At 40.7% G+C, this 13,198-nt stretch overlaps 2 protein-coding genes across 2 annotated transcripts; one reads left to right on the plus strand and one right to left on the minus strand.

Moving 5' to 3' along the window:
• Positions 1–477: 477 nt before the first annotated feature.
• LOC121623747 (carbonic anhydrase 1) lies at positions 478–7,453 on the minus strand. The gene is made up of 7 exons (XM_041961182.1): positions 7,293–7,453; positions 6,827–7,024; positions 5,087–5,205; positions 4,480–4,572; positions 4,293–4,355; positions 4,049–4,204; positions 478–2,107 (listed from the first exon to the last, which is right to left on the minus strand). Exons 1-7 carry the CDS (start codon positions 7,318–7,320, stop codon positions 1,988–1,990), a joined length of 777 nt encoding a protein of 258 aa, XP_041817116.1. The 5' UTR covers positions 7,321–7,453; the 3' UTR covers positions 478–1,987.
• A 2,932-nt stretch (positions 7,454–10,385) lies between these two features.
• rbis (ribosomal biogenesis factor) lies at positions 10,386–12,886 on the plus strand. Its single transcript, XM_041961817.1, has 4 exons — positions 10,386–10,446; positions 11,529–11,644; positions 11,733–11,849; positions 11,944–12,886. The coding sequence occupies exons 2-4, from the start codon at positions 11,534–11,536 to the stop codon at positions 12,010–12,012; spliced, it is 297 nt and encodes a 98-aa protein (XP_041817751.1). The 5' UTR covers positions 10,386–10,446; positions 11,529–11,533; the 3' UTR covers positions 12,013–12,886.
• The last annotated feature ends 312 nt before the right edge of the window (positions 12,887–13,198 follow it).

The raw sequence follows: 13,198 nt of genomic DNA on the forward strand, positions 1-13,198 counted from the left end.
CAAACCACAGCATGCCAGGAAATTAGACCCTTATGTTCATCTTAACAGAAGTTTAATATCACCAGGCGAAACTCGTGCAGGTGATTTTGCTAGCGCCACGTCATGAAGCCACAATGTGCAAAAATGCAAGCACATTTTCAAATGAATTTTTTAAACAAATCAAAATAGAGAAATATATGCTAAAACAAGCCAGAAGTGAAAATATGTAGACATGGGATACAAAAATGATCAAGTTACATATTTGTGTTTGACCGACAAATAATTTATCCTGTTGGGTTTCAGGTGTTGACAGGTTAAAATGGACTCACTCGGGAAAATATAGGAACAGCTGACAGCCTGTGTCACAGAAGGCTTCGTAGTCTAATGACCTTAAATAACATTTAGATCTGAAGAAGGTGATAATGGCAGTGAAATATTATCCAGCAACCAATATGGAAAATTTGCTCAAATGCATAGAAAGAAGCACATGACACTTAGTTAGTCATAAAATATATTTATTCAACTAGTAAAACGCCCACTTCCAAAATAGAACAACACATACTTATGGGACGTCCCTAACAATGGTTGGCATAAGGCTTTTTCTTTTTTACCTCAATTACAATCTTTCTGGAAATACATGTCTTTTGTCAATCTTATTTATTGTTTCAGAAATGCATACAGGGCTGAAACCACAGGTCTTCAGGACCGGACATGGTCTGACGCTATAATCATATCTGTTGGCAGGTTATTTTCTTCCTTGGCTTCGTTGGCAGGGTAATTTCTTCCTTGGCTTTGTGCATTAGCCGTTATGGCATCGCCCGCAAGGCGATTGTGCGTTTTAAGCTTTAGCACTCGACATACTGGGGTTTCAAAACCACACATGAAGGGATTTTCTTCACACATAACATTTCATTTTGAAAAGAAGGATCGCTCCTCTCTATTGCTATATTGCTATCAGGGCATCAAAAATACAGATGACCTTTTGGTTACAAAACATAATTTAGGGATCACTTAAGACTTTGCATAAGCTGTCAGGCTAAAAAAAAAAAAAGACATAATCCATGATAATAAAAACACAACACGGGATGACAACTGACATTTACATCGCGGCTTCCATTGTGCAACCCTGTGTTGTGAATGAGCTTGATTCCTTGAAGATTAGGCTGCGAAAGCAGAGAAGAAGGCCGTTGTCATGATGTTCGGCAGGCTAGCAAGCAGCAGTCTGTCCTCATGTCCTTTTGTTGCTGTACGCTGAATTTAAATCAATAAGCAGGTCAGCGCCTGTAGGCATCATGTCTGCATGAGACAGTGCGTGTGATGTTGTGTGTGTGTGTGTGTATGTGCCAGGGGGGGATTTTCTGAGCCAATCGGTTGTGATGGGGGCGGCTGCAGCGCATCATTAAGCTGCTGTGATGCAGAGGCTGGCAGTCGGTCAGAGATTACAGACAGACTGGCAGCGGGAGTGCATGTGTCCTGTGTTTCTGTGTGTGCGTCTTTTTATCTGCACCTTACCCTCCTCACAGATGGCGATGTAGCTCCATCCTCCCCCTACCCTCTGCAACTAGCTCGTGCTTTCTGCTTCCTGCCGCCACCATTTTGACTATAACTCATCTTCATTTTCCATCCTTGTGGTGTTTGTTGGGCGGCGCAAAGAACCTGCACACACCGGTGTCTTGTCTCTGAAAACAGTGGCACCAGTTGCTAAATCTGCGTGTCGCAGCCACAGTGAAGTGTTTGTGTTATGAAATAAATGATGACAGGGCATCTTTGCTGGCGTATCGCATACACAGAGATAGAGACGCAAATCCTGCAAGTGCTTCATCTCACAATTAGGCTGCCCAGCATTAAAAGCAACGGGCCACAGGAATTACATTTTAAAAAATTGGACGGAGAGAGATATGTGTGCTTTGAGGCTCACTGCTAGAGAGGTAACTCTGGGTGTTTGGCTAAAAGCAGGGGGAAGGGAGAGGGCAACAGGGCAGAAAGGGCAAGAGAGGGGGAGGGGGTATTACTGAAAGGAAGCACGGACAGGGCGACCCTTGAGCGGCTGGGGAGGGCGGTAGTTGTCCACCATGCAGCACTCGGCCTCACCCTCTGCGGAGAAGAGCAGGCTGCGGAATTTGGCCATCTGTGGAAAGGGAGAAGACGGTGGGGTTAGTCATTCCTGCCGACCTCCTGTGACTGTCACTCAGCAAACACACCGCTGGTCCCGCCGCTGAGTCACTGACCTCAAGTCAGAGCCTTGTAAGAAGGAGTTAGGTTGAACAGTTGCATTGTTTTTCTTGAAAGAATGGGCTGAATTACATGAAAAGATCAACACACTAACAATAAAAGCTACAGCCTGCAACCAGTTAGCTTAGCTTAGCATAAAGGCTGTAAACAGGAAGAAACAGCTCATGTTGTTGCGTTCATAGGTAACAAAATGCACTTACAAACACCTCTAAAGCTCTCCAGTTATATCTCTTTTGTTTAATCTGCAACCAAAGTGTAAAAATTACACTATTCACTGTTTCTAGTCTTTATGCTAAGCTTAAGCTAGCTGCTTCCTGGGTGTCGTGTCATATTTAGCATAAAGACACAAGAGTGGTATCGATCTTCTCGTCCAACTCTTGGCAAGAAAGTGATTCAGTCTATTTCCCAAAATGTCAAACTGCTTAAGTAAAAAAAAAAAAAAAAGCCCTGTTTTGTAAAAATACGTCATGTCAAGATCCAGAAGTAACAGCTGTCAAATAGTGCAACAAAATAAAAAGTATGTTGTGAAGTAGAAGTATTAACTATGAAATGTTTATTATTAATAATAATTAATAATCTGTACAAAAATCGGTTTATGTGCTGAACTTTAGCTTGGCTGGCTTCTGCCACTGTGAGGTTAAACCACAACTTGTTGTTTTTACACTTGGTTTTTGTGCAAATTAAATAATTTATAATAAATAATAAAATATAGGCTAAGCAGCTGCTGGCGTTAGCTTCACATTTGCTTCACATTTTGTTTTTTTTTCTCGAGGCAGCAGAAACATCCAATCACAGCAAACCCTTCAACGACCACCCTAATTCGTCAGCCTAACCCTAACCTATGATTGGAAGAACAATGTAACTTTCCGCTGCCATCCTAGGAAAAAAAAAAGCTAACATTGAACAGATAAGACTAAGGAAACAAATAAGTCAAGCTATTTCTCTAAGAAAAACCAGTCAGAGGCTGATGGTGTGAAACGGGGATATGTCATTAACTCTGGCTAATGAATTAGTCCATGATTATTACACTGCTTCAGCCTCTCAAGTATAATGTTACTAGTTCCTACTGGGACAAAATGATTCCTCTTGTGGGTGTATCCTCTCACTATTAGCTGATAGCGGACCATTAACTAATGACATGTATTTATTACTTTACCTTTTCATACCTTGAATGACTTGTTTGTCATTATGTGCTCGACCAGCCTTAACTGCTCTAAGTCTAAAGGTTATGTCCACACGTCTCACATGTTTACCCTTGAGACGCACACTCGCCGCCATGAAATAAACATTTGACCAGGCAGTGTTCATTTTCACATGGCCTAAAGACTCCAACCGCAAGGACAAAACCACCTACAGAGGCTGTTAGTTTAGATTGAAGGGCGGTTAGAAGCCCAATATCCATTTCAGTGCTGGGATTAGGTGTAATTTTAGGAGTAAACGCTCAGCAAATGCAGGTATAATGTCTACTGTGTTTATGGATGTAATCACACACTCACTGGTGCTGCGTCTCTTCGCCTACAAAACGTGTTGCATGTGTGGGCCGAACATTTCCTGTTGCCTCCACAAATACTGCCACAGAAATACTGCGGTAAGGCGACTCTTGTCTGCCCTCATCTTTTTTTTATTTTCATTTGAAAGTGAACCAGGCTGCTGTATTGCCTTTCCTTCCATTACAGGCTGCTGCTTCTTCTCATTTCAGCCGCGCAGCTAATCTTAACAATTAAGCCCTTGATTAAGATCGTAGTGTACGAGAGGATTGGCAGACAGGCTATTCTAGACCTTTGGCATGCAGCCAATTCTTCTGCTACAGCCCAGCGAGCTCTGTGAGCAGCCGTACCTGCTCAGAGCTGACACTGATTGGCTCTTTGCAGACAATCCAGGAGACGCTCTCCAGCAGAGGGGGTGTGGTCAAAGAGCCGTCATACGTCCAGTAGTCAAGACAAGAGGGGAGCAAGGTAGTAGGGTCGAAGTTAGCGAAAGAGGTCTGCTTGCCCTGAAAACAACAAAGAAAACAGCAGGAAGTGAGTCATAGTTAATAAGTAATCAAATGCAAGAGAACATGTTCTTTTATGGAAACATACTTTGTTCTTGATGACATCGAAGATGTCCAGGATCTTCTGGAGATTGGCATTTTGAGCACCAATCTGGAAAATAATAAAACACATAAAACTGAAGGTTAATTGCATGATCATCAGCAAACAGTATCATTCGTAGCATTGCAGCTAAACTGTGCATTGTGGCAAACGAAAGCAAAAGTATGCTACTGACCTGCAGGAAGACTCCAACAACAGCGAGCCCATCGGGCTGGCTAGCAGCCTCACCGAAACTGGCGTATTTAGTGTTCCAGTGCACCAGATGGAGCTGAAAATAAATGAAATGTACCAATCAAAAACAAAGCCCCTCAAAGGTAGTCTTATTCCTGTAATCCATTTTTAGAAATGTGGAAATCCTTTCATTTCTGAGCTGGTAGCTTGACCTTTGGTGCGATTCATTTACATAAATAAATGTGGAGACGCTTCAAACTTTTCAATAGAGATTTTTCATAAAAATTGTGTGTAAGGAGAAAAACTACATACATTTCCTCACAGATTAGTTTTGTTTAATCTAACCTTCTGGGGTTAAAGAGCTTTATTGGCTGAATTAATATTTAAACAGAAGAGATAAGAGATAACAGAAGAAAAATGCTAGTGAAGTGGAAGTTATAGAACTGTAAAACAAGTTCTCCATCTTTAATCTGAGAGCCGGTTTCTCCGCCCATCATGGTTTAACCAAATCAGATTTAATCCTCTGATCTGCCCTTTTCTCCTTGTTACTGCATGTCAACCTCAGATCTGTCAGAAACAAAGTACTGTGATCATCCTCTGTGCATCTTTACCTCAGCAGGATACTTGGTCCCGGCCACAGTGTGTTCAGAACCCCTGTCGTCAGAAGCCCCCCAGTGGAAATGAAACTGCTTGAGCCTGTAGATCCCTGAGATCGGTCCGTCCGTCAGAGCTGCAGAACAAACACACATCTCCCATCAGTTCATCCCACACTGTGCTGCCAGCAGCACTGGTGTAAAGGGAGGAAAATGGAGGTTTGGGCATGCTACTAGCAAGGAAATATTACTTTCTGAGCAGAAAATGTGAAAAACACAACGGATGGGTCGACCAAGATGACACACGCTTCACCATGGCAGACTTCCTATTTCATGGAAGCAGACTCAGTTCCTGTTGTGTCAGCTCTGGTCAAACTGAGGGTTACATTCAGTCCAAAACCACGTCCAGGTATTGTTAACATCAAACCTCCGTCCAATGTTACATAATGTCTATTTGCAGTATACTAAGTAGTTGAAACAGTAGCAGATAATCCTGTATATTGTTCTATTTCTGGTGCTGTGTTACGACACACTGCTGACACACACACACACACACACACACACACACACACTCCAAAGAGGATATTCGTTTCTCAGTAGTCGGCCTCAAATGATAAGAAGACGCAGAACTGGTCTTGAAGAAATTTAAGGGTGTGTGGGACTGGGACTTAAAGGGATTACTGGGAAATAAATGATGATGATGAATGATGTTCATCCTTTCCACTGTGCACACGCATGATGGACGCTGACGTGCACTTTGCCCTTTATTTAGAAGGGCAGGGTTGAAAATAAGCGGAGGGAAATACCGAGGAAGAAGAGGCTCTATAACTCATCTTGCTCACATTTTTGGAAAAAGTGCTTTTTTAAAAAATTCTGTGTGTCCACCAGAAATAATCCATGTGATTGATTATGTAACAGTATTCTTCATGATCCTGTATCAGATCAGCTAAAGGACAACCAATCCCAAATCCTCAAAATCCTAAACATAAAAGAAGCACAACTGATTGTCTCTTATGTAAAGGGAAGCGCGATTAAACAAAATAGAGATCAATGCAATTCTCATTTTATATTCTAGGGGGTGAAAAATCTAATAAGGTCGCTCATTCCCACGCACGTTTGGCGCATTCATAGTTGAGCAAGCCAGGTTTTGTTTGCGGGGTAACCTCCGTCTTTTGCGCCTCTGACCTTGCTGGAAGCAGGCGTGGGAAAGGTTTACCAGGGGTTACATTACCAATTCAATTAGTATCTGCGTGCTTTGTGCTTGGCTTTTTGAATTGGAGCTCCTGCAGCCTTTTCACCAAAATGTGTTAATAGTCTCACAAAATGACATAAAAATCTGTCATTCTGCTTGATCAGTGGATTAAACCCTCGTATGCGCCGCGGAAACTGGGGCGCATGACTCATGCATACATGTAAATATCAACCTAATATTAACATGCTTGAGTTCTACAGTCTTTAAGCTGCAGAGTTAACACACAGCAGCTACGCATTAAACCTGAATGCCGCATTCTGGAGGCTACTGCATCCATATAAATCATCACCAGGAGCTCGATTTGCAAACCTTTAAGTCCAATAATGTTATAGCTCCCGATTATATATACAAAACACGCAATAATGATTGGAAATGTAGAGAAATATTGTGTTTTCTGCGGGTTCAAGCGAAATATTAAAATGCAGATTTCTTAATCAGACTCTGGAGCGTTGATATCAAGCCGTGTCGGCTGCACTGAATTCATGCAATATTAATGGCACACTAACTTGAGCTGTTGGAGTCATCTACGAAGGTCACTTGGAAGGAATGTCCGTTGTTGAGAATATCAAGGCAGGTGGAGGGGTCGTACTTCAGGTTGAGAGGCTTCAGCCCCCCGTCGAATGATGCTTCACCAGGTACGATGTCAATGGGAGACTGGCGGGGTCCATTGGCAACAGGGAAGTTATCAGCCCATTTGTCGGGTCCTAAAAATGATATAATAGAATAGAAGTGTGATTACTAGAATATTCATTTTGCAATATGTTTTTTTTTTTTTTTAACTAACTGCACATTCGGGGACGGAGATGCGCTTTAAACGCGCGTAAAAAAAAGCCCCCAAATGCGCGGAATGAAAAATCTCTGCAGTGACCCGTGTTTCCATTCATCCAGCACGCTGCCTGCTGGTCTAGCTGGCTTTTACAGTCCTGTCTCAGTGCTGTCACCGTTACATTATACGTGCAATGAGCGCCTCACCGTTGTTTGCTGCGTATCCCCAAGACATTGTTTCAGTTTGGATTTATGAATATCTAGGTCCCCTAAAGCGAGTCGATCCCCCAGCGCAAAGCAGCCAGTGTCCTCCACCTGACAGCTGCACAGCTTATATAGGCTCCCCTGTGAGCGGTGTGTCTGTCAGGCTGTTGTTGGCCACATGATGACCGGGAGGAGTTTAGATGCGTCGCAGCGTTGCAACACAGTGGATCAATGAGGATCTCTCTCTCTCTCTCTCTCTCTCTCTCTCTCTCTCTCTCTCTCTCTCTCTCTGCTGCAGTGGTAAAGTCTTCATTGACAGGCTGCGGTGTTACAGTATCAGCTGGATCGCAGCCTACTCCTCAATCGGCGCGCCGAGCGCCTCTGTCACCTCTCGGCTAACGGGTTCAGCTCGCCTGTCATGTCAGGAAGTAACGGAATTACGCGAGAGCGTGCAGCATAGTGTCACCTTCAAACCGAAAGTCGGCTGAAGTTGTGGCATGGAAAGAGCGGCTGTGGAAATGGCACAGCCGCGCAAAACCTGAAAAGCGCAACGTAGACGCGTCAAGTACTTCCGAAAAAGTTATTAGAAAATATCAGTGCTGTCAGGCCTACGTGTTGGATCACCCACAGAGGAGTTTGCATGACATTTGAACGAACATCGGCTTTAATTTTAATAATGTAACATAAGTGGTTGTTTGGTATCAATATTGATTTATGGACTTAGATCCAAACAAGAAGAATTCTCTTTCCCATATGTTGCAGTCAGCTACTTAGCGGACTATACGTAATTTACAGAGTTTCAGGAAATCTGGACAAGATCTTAAGATGAATCTCCAAACTAATTAAAGCAATACCGTTAACTGTTTTGTCCTGCATACACACAAAACCTTAACAAGACAAACCTGAGCTGCTTGAAAAGTAAGATACAAGTAGGCCAACAGTGTCTGCTGATACAGAAAAGGCCGAAATGGCTGTCGGCTCATCACAAATTAATAAATGTGCTGCTAACACGACATAATTTACATGAAAAGTATTAGAAAGGTATTATCAGGATCTCCAAGCTGATTGCATCCCATTGGTCAGCAGCTCAGTACTTGTCAAAGGCAGCTCAGGTTTTCAGACTATCATATGCCTGTAATGAACACAGCTGTGATGGTACGACAGTGCCACCTGCTGTTGGGTCGTGTAGTTTACAAGGCTTTAAATCAGTGCGTCTTTTTCGTTTGTTTTTCTTTCTTTTTCCTTTGACAGGTAAACAAGCATAACCAACAAAAACAAATGGAATAAGTAATTTTTTCATGTCACTTTCTACTTCTGCTTTACTACATTTCAGAGATAAATGATGTACTTGTTTCTACACTACAATTAGCTGACAGCTTAAAGTAATAGTTACTTTGAAAATGTAGATTTTTTTATACAAAGCATAAGAAGAGTTTCTAGATTTGTTTTGTTATAAATTACAGTACCCAGCAGTATATACAAGTACAGCCGATTAGCTGAAAACATGTTATTATTTTAGCTGCACACATATGAGGATTTGCTGCTTTTCCTTTTAATTACTTGAATTAATTTGAGGGTGGAACTATTGTTGGACAAAGAAAGTATTGTGAAGGTGCCACTTTGGACTCTGGGTAACTGTGACAACACGTCTCACTATTTTCAGAACTTTTACAAAGTAAGCAATCAATCAATCAATCAATCAATCAATCAATCAATAAATATATAAATAATTAATCAAGATAATGATCATTAGATTAATCCCTGATGAATTTGATCATTAGTTGCAGTCCTTTACAGAAATAGTTCCACCTGCAAATCCTGCGTTTACAGTAATATGTGAGTAATAACAATCTAATGATATAACACAGACTATAAGAGTATAACAGTCAAAGGGGACATTTTTCTGCTTGGAGTACTTTCATTTTTAATACTTCAAGTACATTTTCCGTATTTTACTTACATACTTACTTTTGAAGCAGAGTATATTTTACAGAATACTCCCTCCATCACTGGGCTTATTATTTTAATTCCTCTAGAGTTTGCTTCCAAAATATCAAATAGCTGACTTACCATGAGTTTCAACAGTATGATTAAATGGTAGGCTAATCAACAAAGTAGTTGAAACAGTAGCAGATAGTCCTGCATATTGTTCTATTTCTGGTGCTGTGTTACAACACACTGCTGACACACAGACACAAACACACTCACACACCCACACACACACTCTCCAAAGAGGATATTCGTTTCTCAGTAGTCGGCCTCAAAAGATAAGAAGATGCAGAACTGGTCTTGAAGAAATATAAGGGTGTGTGGGACTTAAAGGGCTTACTGGGAAATAAATGATGATGATGAATGATGTTCATCCTTTCCACTGTGCACACACATGATGCATGATGGACGCTGACGTGCACTTTGCCCTTTATTTAGAAGGGCAGGGTTGAAAATAAGTGCAGGGAAATACCGAGGAAGAAGAGGCTATAACTCATCTTGCTCACATTGTTGGAAAAAGTGCTTTTTTAAAATGTCTGTGTGTCCACCAGAAATAATCCATGTGATTGATTATGTAACAGTATTCTTCATGATCCCATATCAGATCATCTTATTACGTTGTTACAGCTGTTAAAATAAAGTATGTACATATATGGTAAAACTTTGGTTAAAACGGAAGTGTTGTTCTTATTTTATTCTAGGGAATTTAGCGCAGACTTTCTCACTGAAAATCACATTTTCTGAGTATATTTGGGTTTCACGATAAATTGAACACGAATAATTTTAAGATCATGTTTCTATTAGAAGAGAACACAAACAGGTTTAAACAAATGGTCAACATTTACACTCTGTCCTGACATTTTTAAAGGTAGCGATTCAGTTTCCTCAATGAAGTCGCTTTCAAAATAAAGGCATTTTATGTAGATAAACTTAAAGCAGGGACTGAACGGACGCAACAAGTCAAGTGAACTCGTGAATTTAAAAAAGTAAAACGCTTCTTCATTCCTTTCCGCTGTTTGTTGGCTCCACACAGAAGGATTTGACAAATGACGAACGTGTTTTGGGTGAGAGTCGCCGGGAGTTGTCGCACAGAAATGACGTAGCTGAGGAGGCACGTTTGTACTAACACGTGAGGATATCAACACCAACCAACCGCACCGTAAAAAAGGTCTGTAAGGGTTTTTAATGTTAATTTGTCAAGCTGTGCTCGCACTGTTTAATCAAAATATCGCCATTTCATTTAGTAAAATTAATCGACTTCTTTCGAAAGTGACGACAACGACTCAGCGATGTGGCGTTCAAACAGCTAGCTTAGCTGGCAGCAACATTTGGACGTTTCTGAGTTTCTTTACTTAGCGTTTATCCAGAGGGATTTGGATCAAGTAAAAGTCATTTAAATGTTCGTACAACAAACAGGCTAGGTGCTTTATTTCTATTTACAAGTAGGACAACGTAAGGTTGGGTGTCAAGGGCCAAAATCAGCTTAATGTCAACATATACAGAAGACACTGATACACAGATCATGACATTATCTGTTGAGTGATTGTTAAAGTCTGTGTCATGTTGTGTAGTAGCTGTCATTACACTTTTGCCCGTAGGATTTTGAGAAGTTAATAATAGATTATCTCTTTATCTTGCCAATTTCCTTCATTGTAATGTACATTACGTTGCATTTTGCATGTTTAAAATGTTCTATAAAGTTTGTCATGATTACTACAATTACTGCCATATGTTTTTATTTTTTATTTTTATTATTTTCATTGTTTTGAGTTTTCCACCAACCCTACAAATAGTTCCCAATCAACTACTTGACTTGGGTCATGGTTTGTTTATGAAGTACCTTTTGGTAAAACACAGTTGTCCATGAAATTGCAAGGAGGTAATCTATAAAATGCCTTTGCTGCTGCGTTTGGACACACACCAGTATATGCCATATTCAGAGTCACTTCAATAACACTGATTTATTCATCATCTGACCCTCTTGACCCTCTCGGGTTTTCTGACTCACCGTCTGAAGGAGTGGGCTTTTGGTAAACAGAGGTGTTGCTAATCAGGTGGCTGCTGAGTGTAGGCGGCATGTGGAGAAGCTGGAACAATCTGTCAAGATCTCTCTCTTAGAGAGCAGCGAGCTTGCGTGAAAATACCACTTTAGAACAAGAGAACACAGCAGTTGTGGGTAAAAACAGGGTAAAACACAGGCTATGTTACAGAAATTAAATCTCTCCCCACTGATTGGTGTTCTGTCCTCAGGCAACATGGCGAAGAATAAGCAGAAAGGGAAAAAACAGACGAATGTCTTTCAAGTTGCAAACAAGCACTTGAAGCCCAAGAACAAAGCGAAACCTGTCACAACAACGCTCAAACACGTAAGATCTAGTTTCTGTAATTCCTTACATACATTTGGTATTCTCTTTTGGATGCAGTGCCTGTTGAGCATAATTTGTGGCTTCGCAGATCAATGCAGTGAAAAATGAGAAGGTGGAGAACCTCAATCAAATCTTCACAGAAGTCCAGAGGGATGTTAAGAGTGTTTCGAAGTCTATTGCTCCTGAACCAAAGAAACAAACACAGGTAGAGGTGTCACCTTTAAAACTCTTATTTATCAACCAACATTTGAATTCTCTTGATGTGATAAATAGTTGTGTTTTTTTTTTGTCTTTGCTAGATCGTCAGAGAGCCACCAAAGGAATCCGTAAATGTAGACAATGCTGCTCAGCTCTTCTCTCAACTATAATGGACCATGAAAGTGGGACTGTCATAATCTCTGAGGACAAACGCACTGTTGTGGTCTCTCTTCATTGGACATATGAAACAACAGTTTACTTCCAATGCATGCTGACATTTCATGTCGAACTGGTGACTGCAGATAAGATGAAAATGAAAAGAGGTTACAGTGATTGCATGTTAGTTAAACCTTGTGTGTAATTTATGCATTTTGTATATTTGCTGCAAAGAAATGGAAGCAATTACAGACTTGTGCGCTGTCAGTTGGGATATTGTTTCAGAAACATGTTGTAGGATATTTTCTAATTTTGATGAATAATGTTCTTTTGTGTAGAAATGTTTGCTTTCTCCTGGGGTTACAACTAATAACTATTTTAATTATTTATAAATCTGCTTATTTCCCTGAATAATTGGTGACTCATTCTGTTAATAGAATATCAGAAAATAGTGAAACATTCCCATTACATTGTGTATGTCTTCAAATTGCTTGTTTTTTTCCCCTCGACCTCCAAGGACAAACCCCCAAATTGTATACAGGATGTTATTACATGGGCTCAGGGACACTTCAGAAAACTGCCGTCAGTAAACACAGTTTGTTTGCAAATGATTGAATTCTGTTTTTGTGTACGTTTTATGCAGCGTCCCAACTTGTTTGGAATCAGGGTTGAAGTTGCTAATTAGTTTTCTGTCGACAGTTAATGAATCGGCTGATTATGATGATTGATTGGGGTGCCGCGTCCTTCATCGTCTTCAATCTGTATGCAATTAAAGACAGTTCATGAAGTTGTTTTAAATATTTTCAAAATGATTACATTATATAACCATGCGCAAATGAGCACACTCTCTTTGAGTTTTGTTTTGCCAGACAGTTCAAGTTTTTCATACCTTTTTTCATACCCTGGATTTGGTGTAAATGAAGCCACGAAGGAGATCATTGTGGCTGCTGTAATGATGACAGTGTTCAAAGAGTTGTGTTACCGGTGGTTCTAATGGAAATCATGAAAAAAAAAAAGTAGCATCACTTTAAATTCACAGAAATCTACACAGAAAGGCCATTTATTAAATTTTGCGGTGTAGTTTGTGGTGTTTCTGTCCTGGACTGAATCGTGTGTCAGGCGTTTCTGATATTTTGTCCACTCCTGTATGTCCAAACCACATTTCAGTGCTCCACACTATCATTTCTACTATGAGTGCAC

The sequence above is a fragment of the Chelmon rostratus genome, chromosome 20 (genome assembly GCF_017976325.1).
Source record: "Chelmon rostratus isolate fCheRos1 chromosome 20, fCheRos1.pri, whole genome shotgun sequence".
NCBI lineage: Eukaryota > Metazoa > Chordata > Actinopteri > Chaetodontiformes > Chaetodontidae > Chelmon > Chelmon rostratus.